The sequence below is a fragment of the Tachysurus fulvidraco genome, chromosome 7 (genome assembly GCF_022655615.1).
Source record: "Tachysurus fulvidraco isolate hzauxx_2018 chromosome 7, HZAU_PFXX_2.0, whole genome shotgun sequence".
Lineage (NCBI taxonomy): Eukaryota > Metazoa > Chordata > Actinopteri > Siluriformes > Bagridae > Tachysurus > Tachysurus fulvidraco.
The window spans coordinates 10,917,343-10,941,824 of NC_062524.1; the positions used below are offsets into that span (position 1 = coordinate 10,917,343).

General features: G+C 38.0%; 1 protein-coding gene across 1 annotated transcript; it reads left to right on the forward strand.

Annotated features, from left to right (window-relative positions):
* Positions 1-1,463: 1,463 nt before the first annotated feature.
* On the forward strand, positions 1,464-23,701 carry LOC113641243 (delta-type opioid receptor-like). Its single transcript, XM_027143825.2, has 3 exons — positions 1,464-1,966; positions 18,037-18,392; positions 18,506-23,701. The coding sequence occupies exons 1-3, from the start codon at positions 1,728-1,730 to the stop codon at positions 19,033-19,035; spliced, it is 1,125 nt and encodes a 374-aa protein (XP_026999626.1). The 5' UTR covers positions 1,464-1,727; the 3' UTR covers positions 19,036-23,701.
* The last annotated feature ends 781 nt before the right edge of the window (positions 23,702-24,482 follow it).

A 24,482-nucleotide genomic window follows, 5' to 3' on the forward strand; every position in this document is an offset into this window, starting at 1 on the left:
ATCATGACTGACCTTCAAAGTCAGGATATGTGAAGAAAGAATTTCAATGTGTTGTAATGTAGATGCGAATAAATTAAAGGCTTCTATTCTATTACTTCCTGCATGTATTTTTATTTATTTACCCTGTACATCTATCATGTAACCCAATCCTGTCTGTCTCTCGCTCTTTCGCGCTCTCTCTCTCTCTCTCTCTCTCTCTCTCTCTCTCTCTCTCTCTCTCTCTCTCTCTTTCTCTCTCTCTCTCTCTCTCTCTGTGTCTCTCTCTCTCTTAGTCAGTCTGTCTGTCTGTCTCTCTCTCTCTCTCTCTCTCTGTGTGTGTGTGTCTCTCTCTCTCTCAGTCTGTCTGTCTGTCTGTCTGTCTCTCTCTCTCTCTCTCTCTCTCTCTCTCTCTCTGTCTCTCTTTCACACTTTTTAATTACACTTTTCAAATAATACTTCAGTATTCACAACAGTAATCTCATTATTATGCAGAAGTAAATAAAATCTCATGAATAATGTATACAGAACAGAATGTGTTATTTGTAACCTTTATGCAATTCTAATTAACAAATAAAAGGTTGGAGATAATCTGATATAAATGCTTTAGATTGTTTGAACTCAAGGTTTAGATTTGTTCTGACGTGACAATAAGTACGTTTGCTCAGGGTGTTATCTTATAGATAAAGATAGACATGCTTTTATAGGATTTAGAAACATTTACGTTTTAAATGTCTTAATGTCAGTCAAAAGTAAACAAATGGATCAGAGCTTGAGAGCTTACAAAAATATGAACATGAATTTCATACATTTGAGTTATATACATTCCACACTAAACCAAATTATTCTTTCTTTTTAAAATAATTTAATAATAATAATAATGTTTAATCTACACATTTTACTTTATTTATTTTCCTTTGTAATGATGTTAAAAATCAAATCAAATCTTTTAGATTTAAAAAAATATATATTCTGAACCTAAATATAATTTCTAAAAATGAAGCAAACAAAAAGAATTTATAAATACGGATTTTATGGAAATTAATTAATAAATTAAAAATTAAATAAAAAATTAATTAATAAATTAAAAAACCTTATACTGTAGAACCTAAATAGAAGCCTTAAATGTCACTCCATATTTGCATCAAGTTCAACTTTATACAGCAACTTGATTATGTGATATACCAGGGTGCATCACCTCTAATTTTATTTAATAACCTAAAATATAACTCATTACATAAGCTCTGTATTTATTATTTTGGGGGATTTATTTTGTCTAATTTTTTAATTTTTGTTTAGGGTTGAAGGTTTCAAATATGAAATATTATTATTTATTTATTTTCTCTCTCTCTCTCTCTCTCTCTCTCTCTCTCTCTCTCTCTCTCTCTCTTTCTGTATCTCTCTGTTCTCTCTCTCTCTCTCTCTCTCTCTCTCTCTCTCTCTCTCTCTCTCTCTCTCTCTCTCTCTCTCGCTATAAGACTCGGTAACAGGAGGTGTATAGAACAGACCTGCTCGGGGTGTCAGAAAGCAGACAGAAAGCAGACAGAAAGCAGACAGAAAGCAGACAGAAAGCAGACAGAAAGCAGACAGAAAGCAGACAGAAAGCAGACAGAAAGCAGACAGCGCTCACTTTCCTTTCTCCGTGTTGTTGGTGTTGAGTTTTTGCGCGTCGTTTCTTCAGCTCCGTATAACAAGCTAGAAGTTTGCAGGTCTGAAGCGTTTCTCCCATCACACAGAGCCACCATCACATCATGGAGCTGTCCACTGCTGCTGATGCTGACATTCCCGACCTTTACCCCGTCATCCCGTACAATGTCACCTTTCCGGACGATGTGACAGCCTTCGTTCCGGATGGACAAAACCAAACTGAACAAAACCCCACGAAAGGAACAGCGGGGATGATAATAGCTGTGTCCATTACTGCTCTCTACTCCATCATCTGCGTCGTGGGACTTCTCGGGAACATCCTTGTGATGTATGGGGTGGTCAGGTAAGAGCTCTCAGCACTCACATTCATATTCACGTTTACGACTAGGATGAAGTCGGATTTGTTTGCACTAGGTCACAACCGACATGTAAAAATGCAATTTGGTTTTGGTTTAAAATGTGCTTGTATAAAGCATGGCATTGCACAGGCTGATGGTAAAAACATTATTATACTGTGTATATAAATATTTATATTTATTTTTTTAAGTGTCTTTAAACATCTTATAAAAACTTATTGATCATTTCTTGGGAGAAAAAAACATTTACATATTATAACATTATAACATATTATAAATAATAATAATAATAATAATAATAATAATAATAATAATAATAATAATAATAATAATAATAATAATAATAATAAATAGCAAAAAAATCTAATTAGCATAGCAAGGTGCTGCTGAAGAGAAGAGAAGAGAAGAGAAGAGAAGAGAAGAGAAGAGAAGAGAAGAGAAGAGAAGAGCATAACAAAAAATAGAATGGAATAAAATTTCAATTTTATTTATTTAGCATAAATAAATGATAATTGTGAGCATGCTGAATGGCAGCAATGTTCACAGCAGCAGATTACACATCGAGGGTTTTCAGTGCACTCAACATCCCCTGTGTGGAGAAACAGAGGATGTTGTAGTATGATTATGTAGGAGAAGCGAGTGAGGGGGTTGAGAAATTTTCCTGAAGTCACATCCAGTCACAAAAGGGATGAGAGCTACCGAAGAAGGAATTTGATCAGTGTTTTTTTTTTTTTTAGACAGTTGACAGAAATTCATTTCAATTGTAAATTTAGAAAGACAGCCATGATCTAATTGTCTGATTGCTGAAAACCATAACAGCCCTTTATTGTTATTGGTTTTGAGTTGTGTTGATTAATTACCATCATTTCTTTTCGATATGATGTTACGTGATTGATATAAGGACCAAAGAAATTTTCCAAATCACTAATATTTCATATTTCTCAAAAAATTAATTAATTAATTAATTCATTCATTCATTCATTCATTCATTCATTTTCTACCACTTTTATCCAAACTACCTCTGTCATGGGTCAAAAAATGTAAAAAAAATGTAAAAAAAAAAAAAAAAGAAAAAAAAAAGTCAGTTAAAAAAAAGAAAAATAAATTCAATGAATATAAATCTGTTGTGTAACAGTGTGTTGCATAAGTGTTCACCCTGCTTAAACTTATGTTGTAATGTTCGTACTTGAAACTGAAAAGTGTTACTGCGTGTGTTCCCTCCATACCTGTGAAATACAGGATATATCTGTCAGTTACCATGAGAAGTCACATTCAGCTGAACAGAGCAGATCTGCGAGGAAAGTGTCACATGATATCAAAACAAATTATGGACAAAGTTCTGGAAATGTATCAGTGTAAGAGAAAAAGGCCACCATCCACCAATGCCACCATCCACCAATATTCACATTCACATAATATCAACATTATTCAAAGAACCACCAATATTTAAAGCTACTCATGAGTTCCTGATTTTTATATTTATTTACATTACGCTCGGAAATCAGAAGTGATTGCGTTATTTTTCTACAAGTCCGACTCTCAGGACTGTCTCGGCGTGCTAAGTGGACTTCCGTGTTACAGAGTTGGCCGGCAGCTGGGCTCTGTGCCCTTGAGTGAGCACCAGACTGAGTTGGGAGATCCCCGCTGAGAGAAATGGAGAGAAATATAGAGCTGGTGGAATTGAAGCCTCTCCTAGATAAATCCTGCTGGGTTTGAGCTTGTTATACTTATGTTTGGTTCTGGATTAACGGATAAAGTCATACTGAGGTGCTAATATCACAAAACCCACAATATCATATTATATTATATCATAAAGGAGATTGAGCAAGATAGTCCATAAGATAATACAAAAGTAAATAGGATTTATATCTAAAGTGCATTTCCAACAACAACGGTCCAAAGTGATGAACATATTTAGGAATAAAACAATAAAAGGTTAATGGAGACATTAAGAATTATAATTTCAAATGAAATAGGACAAATTCAGAAAGCATGAAAATAGACATGTTTAACTGATGAGGCACTCTGATAATATCTACAGTAAAATAGCAGTTATTTAATAACGGACGGTGTGATGTTTAGTGTCTGTTCATGTGAAAGAATCTCTAATCAAGAACACACATGACTTTATTCAGTCACTGATCTCATTATCTGACCTCAATCTTTCGTCTCTCTGCATTTGATCCAAAGTGATTTGATACCAAGTTTTTCCCTTTTCTTTTGAGCAGTACAGTAGATCAGCAATTTATTTTCTGTTATGTGAAGTGTTTCACAAACACACACACACACACACACACACACACACACACACACACACACACACACACACACACACCACACCACCACTTCTCGGCGCGCTCTCTCGCGCCGGCGCGCCGCGCGCGCCACACACACACCACCACACGCGTGAGCGCGCGCTGCGGCGCGCGCGCGCAGCGCGCGCGCGCGCGCACACCCACACACACACCACCACGCGGGCGGCGCGCGCGCGCGGCGCGCGCGCGCGCCGGCGCGCGCGCTGGCGCGCGCACACACACACACACACACACACACCACACCACAGGACACACACACCACACACACACACACACGCTGGCGCGCGCTGCGCTCGCGCGCGCGCGCGTCGCTGCGCGCACACACACACACACACACACACACACACACACACACCACACACACACACACTCGCGCGCGCGCGCGCTCTCTCTCTCACTCTCTCTCTCTCACTCTCCCTCTCTCTATCTCTCTCTCTCTCTCTCTCTCTCTCTCTCTCACACACACACACACACACACACACACACACACACACACACACACACACACACACACACACACACACACACACAAACACACACTTTCCTTTTATTAACATGCTAAGTGGATGTTAATTCCTAACACCATTTGTTTAAGCCTATGCTGTGCTTCAGTTTTTAAAGGTAATGTATATGTTGTGACAAGCGCTTTAATTCACTGAGGGATTGTCTTTTCCAGGTCTGACTGAAGCACACTTTAATTATTGCTTTATCAGTACGGCATAGAAATAAGTCACCAAAATTATTACAGCATACACAGGACTGTGCGTCACACATCCCATATATTACCAGTAGAGATCACCGACTCCAGAATTCTGAAAAGACAGTATCCGGTGGTTACTGCTGATTATTCTCACCTGCTCGTAATTAGCTTCCATTAGTACCTGCTTTTACTCCCCACCAAAAGACGTTCCTGTTGTGGAGCTGTGAATCATCTTTTTTTTACCTTTTATAATTTTTGGTGTGTGTGTGTGTGTGTGTGTGTGTGTGTGTGTGTGTGTGTGTGTGTGTGTGTGTGTGTGTGTGTGTGTGTGTGTGTTGCAGTTCATAAGCTTATTTCCCAGGTTTAGTTTAGCTCACTGCTTTTCACCTTGTCATTCCTCCCATTCAAGATTTGAATGTAACTTTATTCCAGTTTCCATTAGGATTATTCCTTCCTTCTTCATTCCAACTACAGTCCATCTAAGCAGTTAACTGATTTGACAGAATAAAGCAGTAACAAAGCTCATTGCAGCTTCCCCTCTCTGAGCTCTGATCCCCAGCACAGAGTCAGACAGATGGCAAAACGCTGAACATCACGGATGTGCGTGACGTATGGGACACTGGAAAATTAGTGAAAGTTGGATATCAATAAACTTGAACTTTTATTCCTCACTGATCCTTTATTTTAACTGGCCATAAGTTGTGTTTATCCAGTCACAGTTGTTGATATGGCTGATTAAAAGATCAAGCCAGGGTTTAACAATCTACAGTGTGAAAAATCTGATTATTAATAGCCTTGATATGCCAGGATTGTGTGTGAGTGGAGTGTTGTGTGTTCTCCGTTCTCTTTAAACGGCTTCGGGTGTAACATTGCCGCTGTCGTGTGAATAATTGTCTGTATTCAATTCAATTCAATTCAAGTTTGTATAGTGCTTTTTACAATAGACATTGTCTCAGAGCAGCTTTACAAAACATAAAACATAGAGCAGAAGGTAAACATAAGGAATAATAAAAGAAATAACGAATAATAAAAGAAAAAGAATTAACAGAATAAAAATTTCAAGATTAATATTAGATGTATATAGTTCACAATGTGTATGTATTTATCCCCAATGAGCAAGTCTGAGGTGACTCAGGCAGCAGTGGCAAGGAAAAACTCCCTTAAATTGGTAAAGGAAGAAATCTTGAGAGGAACCAGCCTCAAGGGGGAACCCATCCTCATATGGGTGACACTGGGGGTGTGATTGTAATATACAGTCAGTAAAATGTTGTATTGGTGTAAGGATCATGGACTTTGGATCTCCTTAGTATCACAGAGTCTAACTGGAGATCTCAGGATTCTTAGAGTCGGCCTCAGCTCAGTGGACGTCCAAAGGCTTCGTCCTACAGAGGACGTTAGGAGCTGGAGCTGGTCTGTATGCATGTGTGCTTGGGCCATTTAATGGATTGTATGGCTTGTTGTACTGCAGTATTGTGTCCTGGGAGAGAATAAGATAAAAGTTAATAAAGATAAAGGAATTAATGAAATGCTTCTACATCCTGTCTCTTGGAGAAGAATCCCTTTAAATTAAATAGGACTAGAAGATATACAGGATATGGGCTCAAGTGGTTAAGAATTCTGGGTTGTTGATTTGTGGAAATGAGTTCAAGCCCAAGCACTGACAAGCTGCCACTGTTGGGCCCTTGATCGAGGCCCTTAACCCTCACTGCTCCAGTGGTGCTGTATCATATCTGCCCCTGTGCTCTGACCCCAACCTCCAAAGTTGGGATATGTGAAGAAAGAATTTCACTGTGATGTAATGTATATGTGATAATAAAGGCTTCTAAAATACAGAGCATTCTATGTGTTTCAGTATGAGAACATTTGGTCTCCATACTGATAACTGTTGTATTTAAACAGTGGAAGTTGGGTCTAGTTTAAGGTCATTGTGAGGTGAATGAATATATAGCAAAGTGGCTCCATAGTTAAGGCTGTGGGCATCTGTTCAGATCCTTAAGCTAGTCTCATAACATTTAACTGCTCAATGCATCTGCCAAATAAATCAGGTGACAATGATTATATCATAATGTCATTCCGTTTCAGGTGGTCAGAAGGTGCTGGATCATTTTTATATCAGCACGGCTTTGCCTCTAGTGTTGGCTGTAATCCAAATGAAGGTGAATTTCTATTAACATGCTCATTTTAATACGTTGTAGTTTCTCTAACACCAGTTCATTCAGAGGACTAAGAAGGATTTTATGGACATTTAAAAAAAAAAACACCTTTTATTTGTCACATACTGTACGCAAACATACAGAGTACAACATGTAGTGAAATGCTTTTGCATACTCAAGCATCTGAGTCATTCACCATTTTATAAGCTACTCAAAATCAGTTGACTGATAATACATTTTTATCCTGAATGATTTCTTAAGGGTGATAAGGAGGAGTTATGTGCTGTATGTAGACACAAGGTTAGGGACAAGAAAAATAAAACAAATTTTATGCGAGAAAATGTGTTGAATTTGTTCACAAAACTGCACACTGTTGGCAAATTAGGCTTTCTCTGGGCATAAAAAGAGTCTACAGAGACTTATCTTATTACAAGCCAAATGACTTTTACTCAACTAATTGACTTTTGTCCCTTTCATTTGGTTGCATATTATGGAAAAAACTGTATTCTCAGATGTACTGTAAATGCCAGTCTGTCTAGGACTTCACAGTTTTGTGATTGCAAAAAATATCTGGGGAAGTTTGCCGCAGATTTCCCACAATTTTTCTTCTAAAACGTGTTATGTGATCTCATCACAACACACATTTACAAAAAACGCTGTTACATTCACATATGTTGGTGGTGCTGGGGTGTTGGTGGTGTTGACATTGATAGGGTGTCTGTTTGTGTGTATGTGTGTTTGTGGTGTTGGGATTGTTAGTGGTGTTGGTGGTGTTAGGGGTTGGGAGTGTTGGTGTCTGGGGTTGTTGGTGATGGGGTTGTTTGTGGTATTAGGGATGTTGGTGGAGTTGGTGTTGTTCATGTTGTTGGTGGTGTTAGGGGTTGGGAGTGTTGGTGTTAGGGGTTGGGAGTGTTGGTGTTGGGAGTGTTGGCGGTGTTAGGGGTTGGGAGTGTTGGTGTTGGGAGTGTTGGTGTTAGGGGTTTGGAGTGTTGGTGATGTTGGGTTTGTTGGTGGTGTTGGTGGTGTTTGGGGTTGTTAGTGGTGTTGGGGGTGTTTGGATGATGATGTAGGATGGTTCTTAAAGATTATTTTATTTTAAAGTATTTTATTTTTACTTTTACTTCAATTAACATGACAAATAATGTGTAAAATAATGTGTAAAGTTCACAGATGGTTGCTCAGTCAGTCTAAAATCTTTTTCTCAACAGCTCACTGTTCACTGAACAGCACTGACCATGTATGAAAATTATCTTTAATATTTTGTATTATTTAAATGACTTAATAACATTATATCTACAGCTGTAGATACAATGCGCAGGTGAAAGGTGGACCTGCTCTCTGACGGCCATAACTACCGCACATGCTCCATGTTGTACAGTCACTGGTTCAAATTCTAAAGGATTGTTTTCATAAATGCTTGTATAATGTTGGGCTCAATATGTGACTAAGTCCTGTAAATGGAATGGCACATTATAATCTTTTCCCTCTTTAACCTCAAAATAATCAGAGCTACTGCTGCATGTACATGAATCACAAAAGCCAACATGCTAACAGAACATTTTAGCATACAGCATACACAAAAACCTTTATATATGTACTATACATTAAATCCAAAATTACATTCTATCACCATCACCATCACAACAAACCATTACAGTTTTCCACAGATTATGTTTTTTACATTATTTCGCTAGCAAATTTGCTTGGTGTTTTTAAATGTGCACTGAACAACAAAAAGTAAACAATGCAGAAAAATAAGACACACTAAAGATAACACAAACAAACCAAAGAAGCAACATGCAATGTGGTTGAAATAAAAAGGCAGGGGGAGGCATAAGGGGGAGTGAGTAGCACAGGGAGGCATAATGGGGAACGAGGAGCACAGGGGGGCATAAGGGGGAGCAAGGAGCATGGGGAGGCATAAGGGGGAGCAAGGAGCATGGGGAGGCACAAGGGGGGGTTTGGATGAATTGTGTCCGAAATAATAATGTCAGTTACTTGATATCTTTTTCTTGCTAATAGAACTGTTGCATAAAAGCAATTGTGTGGTTGTACTGAATACCAGCTGTGAATGAAATACAGCACTCTTGCACATATGTTCTTTGTGTACCATGAAAAATCACACGTTTTACATAAAAGACGACTGGGAACAGCATTTGGTTTCAAAAACAACAAAAGAAATCGTGTATTTCATGACCCTAGGCTGATCTAACAGACTCCACTCGCTTCTGTTGGGTGGACAAAACTTGTCAAGTTCTGCTAGGAACGGAGACTTTCTATCACCCTGTGGTTTCTGAAAATGAAGAAGCACAGTTTGATTTCTGAGCTGAAACTGAGCCTGTTCCTCTCTTTATCAAGAACATTAGACAGAATATGTTTACTGGAATGTGAAGATTAACGGAAAGGAAATATATATTCAGCTACAGAATATTGGTACCCTTGATAAATAAGGTACCCAAAAAAAGTCTGTGTTGAATCTCATATCGAACTGAGGACATAGATGCAGATGAAATTTTTAAGGAACACTTCCATGCTGAAGGTGACTGGGAAGACAAGTGAAGAACACTGAACTTATCTTCATGTTCATGAAACCAGACTTTGAGACCTTCTGCTTTGTGACATGGTGTATTATCATGCTGGACAAAGCCACTGGAAGATGAGGAAATGAAGCATAAAGAAATACACACAAACAGCAACAATACTCAAATATGCTGTGTCTTTCATGAAACAATTCATTGGCCCAAAATGTGCCAAGAAATCATTCCCCACACCATTACAGCATTTCCACCAGTCTGAACTGTAAGGTAATGTACAGTATGTTTGGTTTCTGGATTATTGCTGTTGGTGCCAAACTCTGACTCTACAATCTGTGATCCAGTTTCATCAGACCAGGCAACATTTTTCCAGTCTGTACAGTTTCCTTAATCTTGTGCCCACTACTGCCTCAGATTCCTGATCTTGGGCCTTAAGCAAAGCCCTTAACCCTCTCTCCTCCAGGGGTACTATATCATGGCTGACCCTGTGTTCTGACCCCAACCTCTAGTAAATAATAAGTAAATAATTGTGTGTGTGTGTGTGTGTGTGTGTGTGTGTGTGTGTGTGTGTGTGTGTGTGTGCGTATATATATATATATATATATATATATATATATATATATATATATATATATATATATATATACATATATATGACTAAGTTAAAAGGCTTCTATTGTATCTTGGTTCCTGTCATCTTGACTGTAAAACTTCCTGTCATCTTGAACCAGACTGGTCATTGCAGAACTGCTTTGCACTAGATGTTTTCTATTTAATGCACCATTCAAATTAAACTCAAGAGACTGTTGTGTATGAAAATCCAATATAAGCAATTACAGAAATATTCAAAACATTGTTTGTAGATCAGACACTACAATCACATTTTCCCTCATTCTGCTCATTCTGACATGTCGATATGAAGAGCTGTAAAGTCTAGAAGATGATGTGTAGAGTTTTATTCCTCTACACCATATAGATGCTATGGGAGTTGGACATGCATTTTGAACATACTTTAAATACTTTCCCTCCAATGCTTGTTTTAGGATTACTAAGTAGTTTTAGGACTCCTCCAAAGTATGATACAGCATGAACAGTGATGGTGTTGTGACTTTCATTGAAGGCTTTGAGGAGCTTGTTCATGGCCTGACATGACCATCCCAGTCACATCACTTCAATTGTAGTGGAAACCTTGAGTTGAAGAAGGGAGTAAACAAGAGCAGGACCTAGAGTTTCTTGGGAGATTTTGTATTGAGATTACTTGCTCTGTTAAAACATTACAGTATCGCATGAAGCGTTGTAGGAGAAGTCTCAATGCTGTTATGTTGTCAAATGTACTGTAGATTGCACAAGAAATAAAATGCTGGATTACCAATACTTATTTAACCCAAATGCTTTTGTTAATGTTATAGGCAACACAATCCTGAAGGTTAATTATCCATATAACATCAAGTGCTTTCATTTAATATGCGTGTTCTCTCCCTCAGGAGAATTGCATTGATGTAAAACAGCATTCTGATCTTGAATAATTTAAAGCAATTAAGGAAATAAAACAGCTCCTTATTGACTCTAGCTTCAAACTGGGGGTTATTATAAGAGGATGATTTTTAGTGCTATAAAATACTTTGTTTACAATGAATCAGAACAAATATAATGTGATAGATTTATATCTATTTACACTTATACAGTACCATGCCTTTGGAGGACAAATGAAAGGAACTGGCAGGGTTTTAGCTGCAGTATTTCCCTTATGGGTAAATGGTCACTACAATTCAATACAAATCAAGAGTCACTGCAAATCAATCAAGTTAACCTGACTGATCGGTTTCCTGTAATGGACTAATTTTATTCCTATGGGAGTGGTCTCTTCCAGGATGACTCCGCCCCCATTCACAGGGCATTTCGATCTCATTGAATCGTTTATCAAATAACATAAATCACACTGATCAGATCTCAAGGAAGGGTACACAGTGTAAAGCCTGTGCAATAATCAAAACATGTGGATCAAATGATGCTCTGTGGCAAATAGTGTGCAGCCGAAGGACAACAACAACAACAACAACAACAACAACAACAACAACATTCATTAGATCTCAACTCTTTTAAAAATAGGTAGGAAATTTTAGCTGGGCATGTTAGGCAGTGGGGGGCATGGTGGCTTAGTGTTTAGCATGTTCGTCTCACAGCTCCAGGGTTAGGGGTTCGAATCCCGCCTCTGCCTCGTGTGTGTGGAGTTTGCATGTTCTCCCCGTGCCTCGGGGGTTTCCTCCGGGTACTCTGGTTTCCTCCCCCGGTCCAAGGACATGCTTGGTACAGTAGGTTGATTGGCATTTCTGGAAAATTGTTCGTAGTGTGTGAGAGTGTGCGTGAATGAGAGTGTGTGTGCCTTGCGATGGGTTGGCATTCTGTCCAGGGTGTATCCTGCCTTTATGCCTGATGACACACAGGCTCCCCAAGACCCGAGGTAGATAAGCGGTAGAAAATGAATGAATGAATGAATGAATGAATGTTAGGCAGTGCTTTTAATCATTATCATCAAAACTAAATACTGTATATGGATGAAATATCTTTACAACAGTGTTTATTCCTTGATAAAATTTCCAGAAGATGTATAATCCGAATTTTGAAGCTGTTCTAGCAGCTCACATGGAGGCTCATGACACTTGGATCAGCATGTCATGTAATGTAATAACAGGGATTATGGCATGGTATCATGAACAGACGAGTTCCCAAGTGGAACAGCTTGTTCATGTTTTTATTGGACAGATAAGATACATTAACTCTAATCCCATGGGCAGACTGTTTACAGAACAGCTAAGAAAATCTGATTTGGCCAACGCACCACTACACACACGAGTCAGCATGGACCATGAAACATATTCGTTTGATTCTGTCAACACAGAGGCTGAATCGACCGCAGCGGCAGATTTACTTGAAGTGGCCTGAAAGTGTGTGCAGATCTCCAAGCTGACTTCAGTCGTTTGGAGTTTTACGATTTGCGTGTTGGCAGGCTAGTGTAATTGAATCAATTTTCACATTCATTTAGAACTAGATTGATTAGAAGAAGGGCTGAATTGACACAAATAATGTAATCGGCAACAGACTGCATGCTTCACACCACAAATCTACACTTGATTCAGTAGATGTCAAAAGTGCAGCCTATTTGTGTTCCAACTGAAATACTCTACATTTAAAGTGGAATAATATTGATTGTCGTTGGACTGCTGCGCTAGCAAACGTGGAAAGTACTGTCCCTTTTTATGAGAACTAGAGTATGTAAGCTAGAGTGTGTATGAGTTCAACTTTCATTTCAATGCCATTTTCTCCAAATATCGCAACAAAATGCATGTTTCTGAATATAGTGTTCAGCAGCAAAACTATACTTCCATGTCAGTAAGTACAGTACAGATCTGTTCCTAGATTAAGAAAAATGCAATATCTAGCTATCTATTATATCAGTCTTGGGCTAGTATGGTGGTTTTGTGGTTAGCCTGTCTGCCTGCACCTTGGGGGTTGGTTGCTTTGATTCTCGCTCACACCCTTTGTGTCCTTTGTGGAGTTTGCATTTTCTTCCTGTGCTTCAGGGTTTCCTTCCTCAGTCTAAGGACATTTCAGCTGATTGGTATCATTAAATTGTCATTATTGTGTTAATGTATATCTTACCAGTTGTGCCCTGTGATGGGCTGGCACCATGTGCCCAGAGTTCTACTGTATAGGATACATTACAGCTTTTCAGTGAACGTGTAGGATGAATGATAGAGAAAATGGATGGATGGATGGATGGATGGGATTCAGTTGTCAGCCACTCAAAAGAAAAACAAGCAACTGCCTCCACATTGCAATTCACTGTGTGATTCTAGAGACAGAACTACACTTGTGGAAGACTACTGCATGTAGTACAAACACTGCAATTCTTCTCAGTAATGATGTGCAGAAAACTACACACTCGCAAGCAAAACCTCTGTTGCATTGCTGTAGTGTAGACATGAAGATGATATCATTTCACATTCACTTTCATCTCTATTGTAGTAGTTTTACTCTGAAATGCAGTCACTGTCCAATCAATTGTGGGGACGGGGTTGGCATTGTCATCTATATAATCAATCACTCTCTCAAACCTCACTTCTCACACTCTCATGTCACGCTATATGTCCTATTACTCTCTCTCTCTCTCTCTCTCTCTCTCTCTCTCTCTCTCTCTCTCTCTCTCTCTCTCTCTCTTTCTCTTTCTCTTTTCAGACATGATCATCCAGGACAGATTTGTTTTGTCTGCCTATAATTTACTGTTATAGGATTATCAAGATGACACACAGCAGTTCAGAGACACTGTCTGCAGTCTCTGACCCATTAATACTGATTATGTTTGTTTATTTGCTATCCTTTTAACCCTGTAAGTATTTATTTCAATTTAAATTCACTAGTCAAAAATTTGTTTTAAAATTATTAGCACCCCATTACCAATAGTTGATGTATTGTTTATAAGTGGATCTTGTTTATTTACATTTATGGCATTTGGCAAATGCGCTTATTAAAAAAGTGAATTTACAACATTTTTTACAACTGAGGGTTAAGGGTCTCTGCTCAGGGTCCTAGCAGCCTAGTGGACCAAGGACTCAAACTTTCATCCTTCCAATCTGTAGTCCAACACCTTAAACACTAGGCTTCCACATCCCCCAAGCATGATTTAGCTATTTAGAGGTAGAGGGTAAGCAAAGAACTAGCAGGGAACCCCATAGAGACATGCAGAAAGCATGCAAAACCTATCATGGAGGAGAACCAAAGCTTGCATTTAAATCCTGGATCCTACAGCTATGAGAATGAAGCACAGCTTTCCAGATTTGTAAACAGAAAAGGCATGCTGATCTTGGCAAAATGCCTTTTTTTAATTGTGTTCACTGTTCAGTCATTGTTGAGTACAGTGTGTAAGCTATTGTGTAACTGGGGAAAACGCAACTGACACAAAAGCAGTGTAAATACTACTGTATACCATTGCCATGGTAGCTCACAAAGGCCATTGAACAACATTTCCCATCAGCCCTCGCAATTCATCTAATGCCACATTTTCACAGTAATTAGCTCAATTATATATGTTCCTGTGATTCAGAGTCTATATGCCAAGTGTTTGCTGCTGTGCTGTGAACCATTGACTTGCTCATCGTCTACATGCTTTCTGTGTGTTTTCTGTTTAGTTTCATGGTTCCTGAGTTCAGTTTTAGATGTTGTTTTTAGTTCATACGTTAAAAATCTGCACTTGCTCCGTCACCTCAAAGAATCATTTTCAGCCATATTATAGAAAAACAAATAACAATAAACAAAAAATAAAATAAAATAAAAATTCCTTTTATAATTGACATCCTGGATCCAATTCCTAGAGGAAACCTCCTAAAGCACAGGGTGGATGTACTGTATAAAACTCTACACTTACAGGATGGAGGTTGGAATCAAATCCCAACCCCAGAGGTGTGAGGTACTGTACAGATGCCAACAACTAAGCTACTCTTAGTATTACAGTAATAAACATGTATTAATAACAAAATAGAAAATTACTGCAAAGTTACATTACATTACATATTATTACATAATGCATGTCACTCTGACCAAATAATATTTGCTTTGCATTCTATTGAGTAAGTTAGTTAATGAGTGAGAGACCAAGGAGCCAGGTCCATAATCTGCTACAGTTCTTCTGGGCAGACGATCCTCTCAGCAGTTGGCAAATGTTTGTGGCATGAGTTCTCTCTTCACAAGAAAAAAAAACTGCTGAAGATGTTGTTACAGAAGGCAACCCTGACATTATTCGCTGCTATTTCTTGGAGCTACATGTTTGGTGTCTCCAGGATTGATTGCTAGTCTCAGTTAGCAGCAGGTAGATTGATGAGATTGAACTGTAAGTCTGACCTCCAGCTGGACAGAGGTTAAGGCCGTCAATAAGACAATAATCTGTACCTGTGAACAGTGTAGTTATCACCCTAAGCTTTCTGTTGCACACTTAATTCAGATGTAATAAGGAAAACTGCTACACACCGTAACAACCGGATTGTTATTGTGGACTAAATGCTAATAACTCAAGATAATTTGCGCTAGTGTTTGTAAATGCATTATTAAAAAGAACAGTGAGATAAATCAGACACACCGAATAAGTGTGGCTGGATGGACACCAAACAGAAGGCATAATACTAGAATAGGTTTGTTTCTTTGCTTGTGATAAATATTCCATGTATTTATGACTGGATCAATTGAAATATATCTACAAGGTCAGATTTGTAGACCTTTTTCCAACTAATCTGACTATTATTACAACATCTACTACAACAACAACAACAACAACAATAAGCATAATAATAAGAATAATTTGTGGCTGATTATAGGTTGATATTAGCATAAAATAAAAAAAAAGGAATAGCCCATGTTTAATAAGGTACAGTCTTAGCAATATTATATAAATATTATTAATATTGTGCACTCAAATGCATCCATTATATCTGCACTGGTGGAAGAAAGAAAAGGCTTCATAAAGAGCAGATTTAATTAAAACCAGATAAAAATGTCAGAATAAAAAACGTCCAGAAAGACGTAGCAGTGGTTAATTTAAATGAACATTTTCTTTGTGAAAAGCAAGGCGAGGCAAGGCGACTAGACGAGCATGTGCAGTGCGTGCCAGTGCTTTGTTTGCATTCTGATGAATAAAATCCACTGTGATCGACCCAGTACACACGTTCGAATTCTTACTGCAGTTCATATTTCTGAACACAGAAGACCCGAGGTGTTTTCTCCATGAAATACCTGTTCAGTTATATGCCAATTTGCAGTAAGTGTTGCACACACCTTTTAACTCAACTTAATCAACAAATTCTGCTTTCCTGGATTGATCGAAATGGATTTAATATGGAGTTGGTCTGGTTTGCCTTCATCGCGTTGTTCCCAAGGAAAGAAAGAAAAGTGAGTGATCCTATAGAGCAATGAAATTACAATTATAATGACAACCAGACACCAGGCACACTACCCGACACCAAGTAAACAACCATACCCCAGGTACACATCCAGACACTAAGTAAACAACCATACCCCAGGTATTCAACCATACACCAGGCACACATACAGACATCAGGTATACAACCAGATACCAGGTACACATCCAGACATCAGGTATACAACCAGACATCAGGTATACAACCAGATACCAGGTATACTGTACAACCAGGAAAAAAAAGAATTCAAAAACATCATTGGGCACTTTTCACTCTGTCTTTCTGTAATTGATGGTTCGATGGAGCTGCTATAGGAAGAAAACCGTCAGAGGGAATTTAAAGCATCAGTTATGCTACTGGCTGCATGCACTTTGCTAATTTCTCTGGTTCGATGTAAATAATACACGAGACAATAAATCCTTTCGCAAAACATTCACATTCACCTTTTTTCAAGTTCATCGTAGTAAACAGTGAAAATGTTCTGATTTAAACCTAACGTGGCCTAAACATTGCCTCTGACAGTTTCTCAGCTACGTCACTTAACTCTAGATGTACGTTACACTTCACAGTATCAGGGGTAAAATCACTCAGAGCTGGAACATTATTGTTTAGTGATGATTGTAAGAACAAGAATTATTTTCAAACCATGAAAAATATCCTTTTAGAGCATTTAGCTCTACCCCTTTGGAATTGCTAGAATTTGTCTAATGTGGTATACCTACTTCTGCAATCTAGCCCGAGAAGTTTTTGCCAATCTTTCCAATTTACATGTCAAACTACCCAGGAGTGTGTGAGAGTGGATAATTATTATAAATATGTTGAGATGATGATGATGATGATGATATGGCCACCAGATTTCAATTAAGGCAAAGCAAGTTTACACAGATAAGTAAATGAATGGTTAGAAGGATTTGTACCAAACTTGAGAGACTTCTGAAAGTTCTGAGGACAGCTGCATAGGTTAGGGTGTGGTCATTGATAAGGGTGGAGTTCAAATATCACCCAATTTCTTTTACTAAACTGTACCCAGATTTGTAACCATCACAGGATTACTTCAAAAACATGGCCACTTAGTTTACACACAGCTAGCATCAATATATCATTACAAAACTTGTGTATTTATCTGTGGATTTTTTATTGTGTGGTGTAAAATGGCAAGAACTAACTGGAAGCTTGCACAACTCCATCATCATCATCATCATCATCATCATCATCATCATCATCATCATCATCATCATCATCATCATCATCATCATCACAGTAAACCCATTATATTAACCCAGATAAATGCTGTTGATCTTATTTTCTGTTTACATTGTAGCTATTGAAAGAGAGTATTTTATACATTCAATATTAACAATATGCTACTCTGTGTATTTGTCTTTTGCAGATACACCAAGATGAAAACTGCCACAAATATCTACATTTTTAACCTGGCTTTAGCTGATGCCTTGGCCACGAGCACACTTCCCTTCCAGAGTGCTAAATACCTAATGAACACCTGGCCTTTTGGCGAGCCCCTGTGCAAGCTCGTCATAGCCATCGATTACTACAACATGTTCACTAGCATTTTCACGCTGACCATGATGAGCGTTGATCGCTACATTGCTGTGTGCCACCCAGTCAGGGCGCTCGAGTTCCGCACTCCCGTCAAGGCCAAGTTTATCAACGTGTGTATTTGGATTCTCTCATCTGCCATTGGAGTCCCCATAATGATCATGGCAGTTACCAAGGTGACAGATCAAGGTAAACAACAATGAATCAAATAATTCCTTTTTTTTATAAATTCTTTTCTAACTATAGAGACATACAGTATATTGATGTTATACTCAGCTGAATTTTACAAATTTTCCTAACAGGAAAAACAGTCTGCACTCTGAAGTTTCCAGATCCTGACTGGTACTGGGACACAGTGACAAAAATCTGTGTTTTCATCTTTGCCTTTGTGGTGCCAGTTCTCGTCATCACAATCTGCTATGGGTTGATGATCCTTCGCCTTCGCAGTGTTCGGCTTCTCTCTGGTTCCAAGGAGAAGGACAGGAACATGCGTCGCATCACTCGCATGGTGCTAGTGGTGGTGGCAGCTTTTATCATCTGCTGGACCCCCATTCACATCTTCATTATTGTCAAAACTCTGGTGGAGATCGATCAGAGGAATCCCTTTGTCATTGCCAGCTGGCACCTGTGCATTGCTCTTGGTTATACCAACAGCAGTCTCAACCCCATTCTTTATGCCTTCCTAGATGAGAATTTCAAGCGGTGCTTCAGGGAGTTCTGCCTACCATTCCGTACCAGGATGGAACAAAACAGCATTTCCAGAACCAGGAATGTCAACCGGGAACCAGCATCAGTTTGTGCTCCATCCCAGGCAGGAAGGACACCGGTATGACTAGGCCTGGAACGGATCCCATCAGGATCCCGCTCACGAGTCCAACAAGACCTGCAGTCAGAGGTCACTCAGATTACCACCACTGAATTTTAGAAATGAATTTAGTACACTTCGTACACCAGATATAAAAGTTTCCAGATAATAAGATTCGCATACCAGAGTGAATCCTAACTCTAACTAACTACTTATTGCAACAGGCAGATACTCACTGTATTCTCACAGTGTATGTCAAAAGAGATGAGCTCAATGGATTTGATCAATCATAGACCATCAGTGGATTGGCTATGCCATAAAATACAGATCGATTGATTTTTTATTTTGGAACAGACTTTATCCTGAGGCCAACACACAAATCATGCTCTATCTTGCTGAATGGATTATTTTGCACCGCCAACTAAAGACTGAATAAATCTGAATAAGATAAAGAATTTATATTTTCTGAAGAAACCCAACACATACAGAATGTAAATAAGCTTGCATCATTAAGAAAACATTTCAAATACTTGAACAAAACACTTGAGATGAAGAAACAATGTCACCGTTTTCTTGGAGGCCAAAAAGGAATAGTCTGTGATATGAACAGAGACAATATGTGTCGATGCGATGTGTCATCATATCTTTTTTGTACTGACCCTAACACATTAATGCTCTGCAGTACCACTCATTAAGACTGAAGACAACCTGAAGGTATCATAACCTTATAGTAACTATTCAGTGTTTTTTTTTTTCATTCTCAGAACAATTACCTGGACTTTGTACAGTACAGCTCTACGGACTTGGTTACAACATTGACTCTGACTGAATCAGTATAATATCATGAACATTTATATCTAGAAGGTAAAACAATCCAGAAATAATGCAACAAAATGGAATAGAGTCACACAGTTGCATTAGATCATTGGTGGTTTCCACTAAGGGCCGGTGTGGCTGCAGGTATTATTTTATTTCAAGGAAGCAGGAGCCAATGATGATTCTTCTGTTTACTCAGTAGAATTTGAGCTATACAGTCAGTCCAAAGCTGTATGCCAAAGTAGTTGTAGTTGTCCATATTCTTACTATTTATCAAACAGTAGCTGACAAATACAGAATTTCCTACAGCATCTGCAGTTTGAAAGCAATGGATATTGCATTATAACATTAGACAATTGGACTGGTGCTGAAGAGATATGAGGTATTAAACATGGCTCCGTACATTGATAACTTGTTGAACGTTTAAGCTAGATTTTCTTTATTATGTCATCATAGGACACATGACAATGCCAATATCGCAAATGTAGGTTGTGTTCATACTACACAAATATTCTAATCAGTATGTTTAATGTTTCTAAGGCTGACCAGCAGGTAATTACTAAGATGCAGTAGCATGTGTATTCTGTATGTTATAGTGTTATAGTACATGATTTTGGACACAGGCTCCATTTACAGATCATTTGAAGTCAGGCTCTGAATAAGAATTAGAATGAGTGAAATAAAAACCTGCACTCACACCAGCCGATTTTTGGATTGTTTATGCTAATCTAAATCTAAAAAATAAAAATATTACATAAATTTGGTTAGAGGTATCATAGATAGAAGTGAATCAGCTTAAACGTTTTAAAAATTTGTAGCAATTATTTCATAATTAAATAGGGCAGCTTGCTAGGAATGCCTCATTATGGCTCAAATAAATACCATAAGCAAAACAAAACCTCTGTAGGAGTTTAGACAGTCATCCCAGCATCCCAGTAGTGTATTTAACTAGTGCAGTAAGTAGTGCTTACATCAGAATAAAGGAACTTCCATTGTATATAGTATAGAGCATATTGCATATACACTGTGAATATGTGCACATAGATGCTTAAAGAGTAACAATCATAGCGAGGTTGCTTTAGCGTTACACTGAGCAGTAGATACCAGGCTCTCTGTGCTTCTACAGAAATACATGTAAAGTGCCTAAAAATCTGTAGTGAAAATATCTCCTTTGTTCTTTATGAGCTGGATGTTCTCCTTTGCTTGAATGGATAAATGCTTCTAGCACTGTTTTTTTTTTAATGATTATTATTTATGAAATAACATGTTTTGACAGCACTTGGTTGACACTGGTTGGAATTTGCCCTGTCAGTTGTAAGATGAAATACTGTACAAACACTTCAAAATATTGTATTTACTCCTCGACACTAACTCTGATCCATGTCCATATACATAGACACTTACATTTATGGCATTTTGCAAACATTCTTATCCAGAGCTCTCCATGTTAGTTTGCTAACTTTCCATGATCTCGTCCTAGTTATTCAAAGATAGCTACAAAAATGAAATGGACATATTGATTTGATATAACTGCCTAAAATTATTATCGTCTATTCATTGGCTGAGCACATAACCTGTTGCTGAACATACTTTGATCAGTAAGTGATGCACTGCACATCTGTGAATTCTTGGGATCTATCCTAGCTTGAGTCTCATGCTTTGTCATGTATACCTGTACAGTATATTCAAAGTGACAAGACACCATTTATTTTCAATGAGAGCTTGAAACTTCCAGTGACATAAGTGACAGCGATCATAGGCGACTTGATGTGTGCATGACGTGAAAAAGTTGAGAAAACTTTATGCAAATATGAAGGGACTTGGTGATGGGAGACTAAGAGATTAGAGCACTATGATCCGTGACAAAGAGCATACTCCACCAGATCCTCCACCCACCGCTAACCGCCAAAACAACTATGAAGTACAGTGCAATACAGCACTGCTCAACTGGTCCCACCATCTCAGGGTCAGAGGTTGGTATACAGCAAGACCCTTATCTGTTCTGGCACTAAGGTGGTGGACTGAACTTCCCCTAGATGTCTGAAGAGCTGTGTAACTTGTAATCTTCAACCATGGGTGAAGACCTACCTTTTCCTGAAACACAAACTAAGGTCATCATATACAGTATCATATACAGTACAGTATATATAAACCCTGAAAAAAGTTTTAGGTTGATGGTATCCTAAGTTTGTTACCTAGTGAACCAGTGTTAACGGATTTTATTGATTATTGAGACTTTTGTACTTTGCTCTGGATAAGGATGTCTGCCAAATGCCATTAATGTAAATGTAAACATAGCCTATGGCTCAATCTTTAGTCAGTCGAGCAATGGTTGATTGTATTTAGAACTGCATGAGCAGGAAATTAATTAGCATTCTGCCATGCTGTGTTTCCAGTAGCACACACTCATATGATCACAAGCTGGGGATAAACACAGAACTGAGTTAAACCTTGTTAAAAAAAACAAAACACTTTTTTTTTTTAAACTTGTATATATACAGTAGTTACTTTAAAATAGTATGAATACAGTGTTTAGCAAGATGGTTACCATCTATTCTTTGTTCCTTACTTCTATTCACATTTGATTCATTTTCAATGCTGCAAAATTGTTTTAATGCAAAATTGTGGAACTTATAATTGTGCGCCTGAACTATACTTATGGTTTCAATATTGTACCCAATTTGCTCTTTTCCTTTTAAGGTATATCACAATTTTCTGTGCAATATCCTGAGGCTATTTACTTGTTTGTTTGTTTGTTTTTATTTAATTTAATTTATTCTGTTTTCACATTCGGTTCACCATCCTAAACAGTTTTTATGGACCTCAAATCATAATCAGATGGTCTGTAATTACTTAGTTGTTTTGAAAATCACAACCAGCATTATTACGTATTTTATGTATTCCAGAGGTCCATATTCTACTTTTATTTCAAACCTTTATCATGGAGATTTAGACGAGGTTTTTGTTTTGACATTATTATTTCTGTTATATAATTCTCAGTCACGACAGAATATGCTCATCAGAAAACTGAGCTTTCAGATTAAACCCAACCAACTTATACGGCCCCACTGTTGCTATAGCAACTAGCAACACAACAGAGCAAAATACTCAGCATTAGCTTAAGTGTTTTTAATAAAGTGGAAATGCTCATGAATACTGAAACTGACTGAAACTGGGTATCTTAGAGGACATCTTGTACAGTCATGTATAATTAATAATGTGTGCTAGGGTGTGTAAATATATTTATAAATATTCATGAGAGTTTTGAATTGAATTTTTACAGTGCAGACAGGCCTGTTGCAAACAAGTCACTCCAAAATAAAAAGGCACGCTGTTTACCTTCAGAAATACATTTGTACGAGTTACGTTCATATTTAACTCCAATTTTGGGAAGCTAAACCCATTTTTCTACATAATACACTAAGAGTACACACTCAACTAAATAACATGAAGAGCGATTGGAACACTGGGGAGAACTTTGCAGTAGCTAATCAGTCCCCAAGTGCACAGCTAAAGAGATAGTAGCTCAAAGTACAGTAGCTTGTGAGTCCATGTGCTCATTTTCCATTATCTAGATATACTGTAGATATAGTATGCGTAGATGGTGATCTGGAAGTCCGTAGAGGCAGGACAATATCAAACTAAAAGACCTTCTTAAAGTTAATCAGAGGCAGATTTGTGTCTAGAGTGGGCATCAGGTTAGCCTGGAAGCAAAGGAAAGATATGTTCACAAATTAGACAAAGTCCATTGTCCTTATTTTCTGTAAAAGACTGTCCAATTATAAGCGTATTAGAATGACTCCACATTTCTGTTCAAAGGATAGCATGGATGATAAGATATTATCCTCATGCATTGAACCTGAAGATTAGAGTGAGATACAGTGGGGCTCGAAAGTTTGGGCACCCCAGGTAAAAATTTGTATTAATGTGCATAAAGAAGCCAAGAAAAGACGGAAAAATCTCCAAAAGGCATCAAATTACAGATTAGACATTTTTATATGTCAAAAAAAGTTAGATTTTATTTCCATCATTTACACTTTCAAAATAAAAGAAAACAAAAAAATGGCATCTATAAATGTTTGGGCACCCTGCAGAGTTAATGCCTTGTACTACACCCTTTGGCAAGTATCACAGCTTGTGAATGCTTTTTGTAGCCAGTCAAGAGTCTTTCAATTCTTGTTTGAGGTATCTTCGCCCATTCTTCCTTACAAAAGACTTCCAGTTGTTTAAGATTTCTGGGATATCTGTCAGGCACTGGTCTTTTAAGGTCTATCCATAGATTTTCAATTATGTTGAATTCAGGAGATTGTGAAGACCATGGCAAAACCTTCAGTTTACGCCTCTTGATGTAATCCACCTTGGATTTTGAGGTGTGTTTAGGATCATTATCCATTTGTAGAATCCATCCTTTGTTTAACTTCAGCTTCTTCACAGATAGCAGCAAGTTAGCGTCCAAAATTTGCTTAAATATTATTGAATCCATTTTTCCTTCTACTCGTGAAATTTTCCCTGTGCCACTGGCTGCAATACAACCCTAAAGCATGATTGATCCACCCCCATGCTTAACAGTTGGACAGAGGTTCTTTTCATTAAATTCTGTGCCCTTTCTTCTCCAAAAGTACCTTTGTTCATTATGGCCAAAAAGTTCTATTTCAACC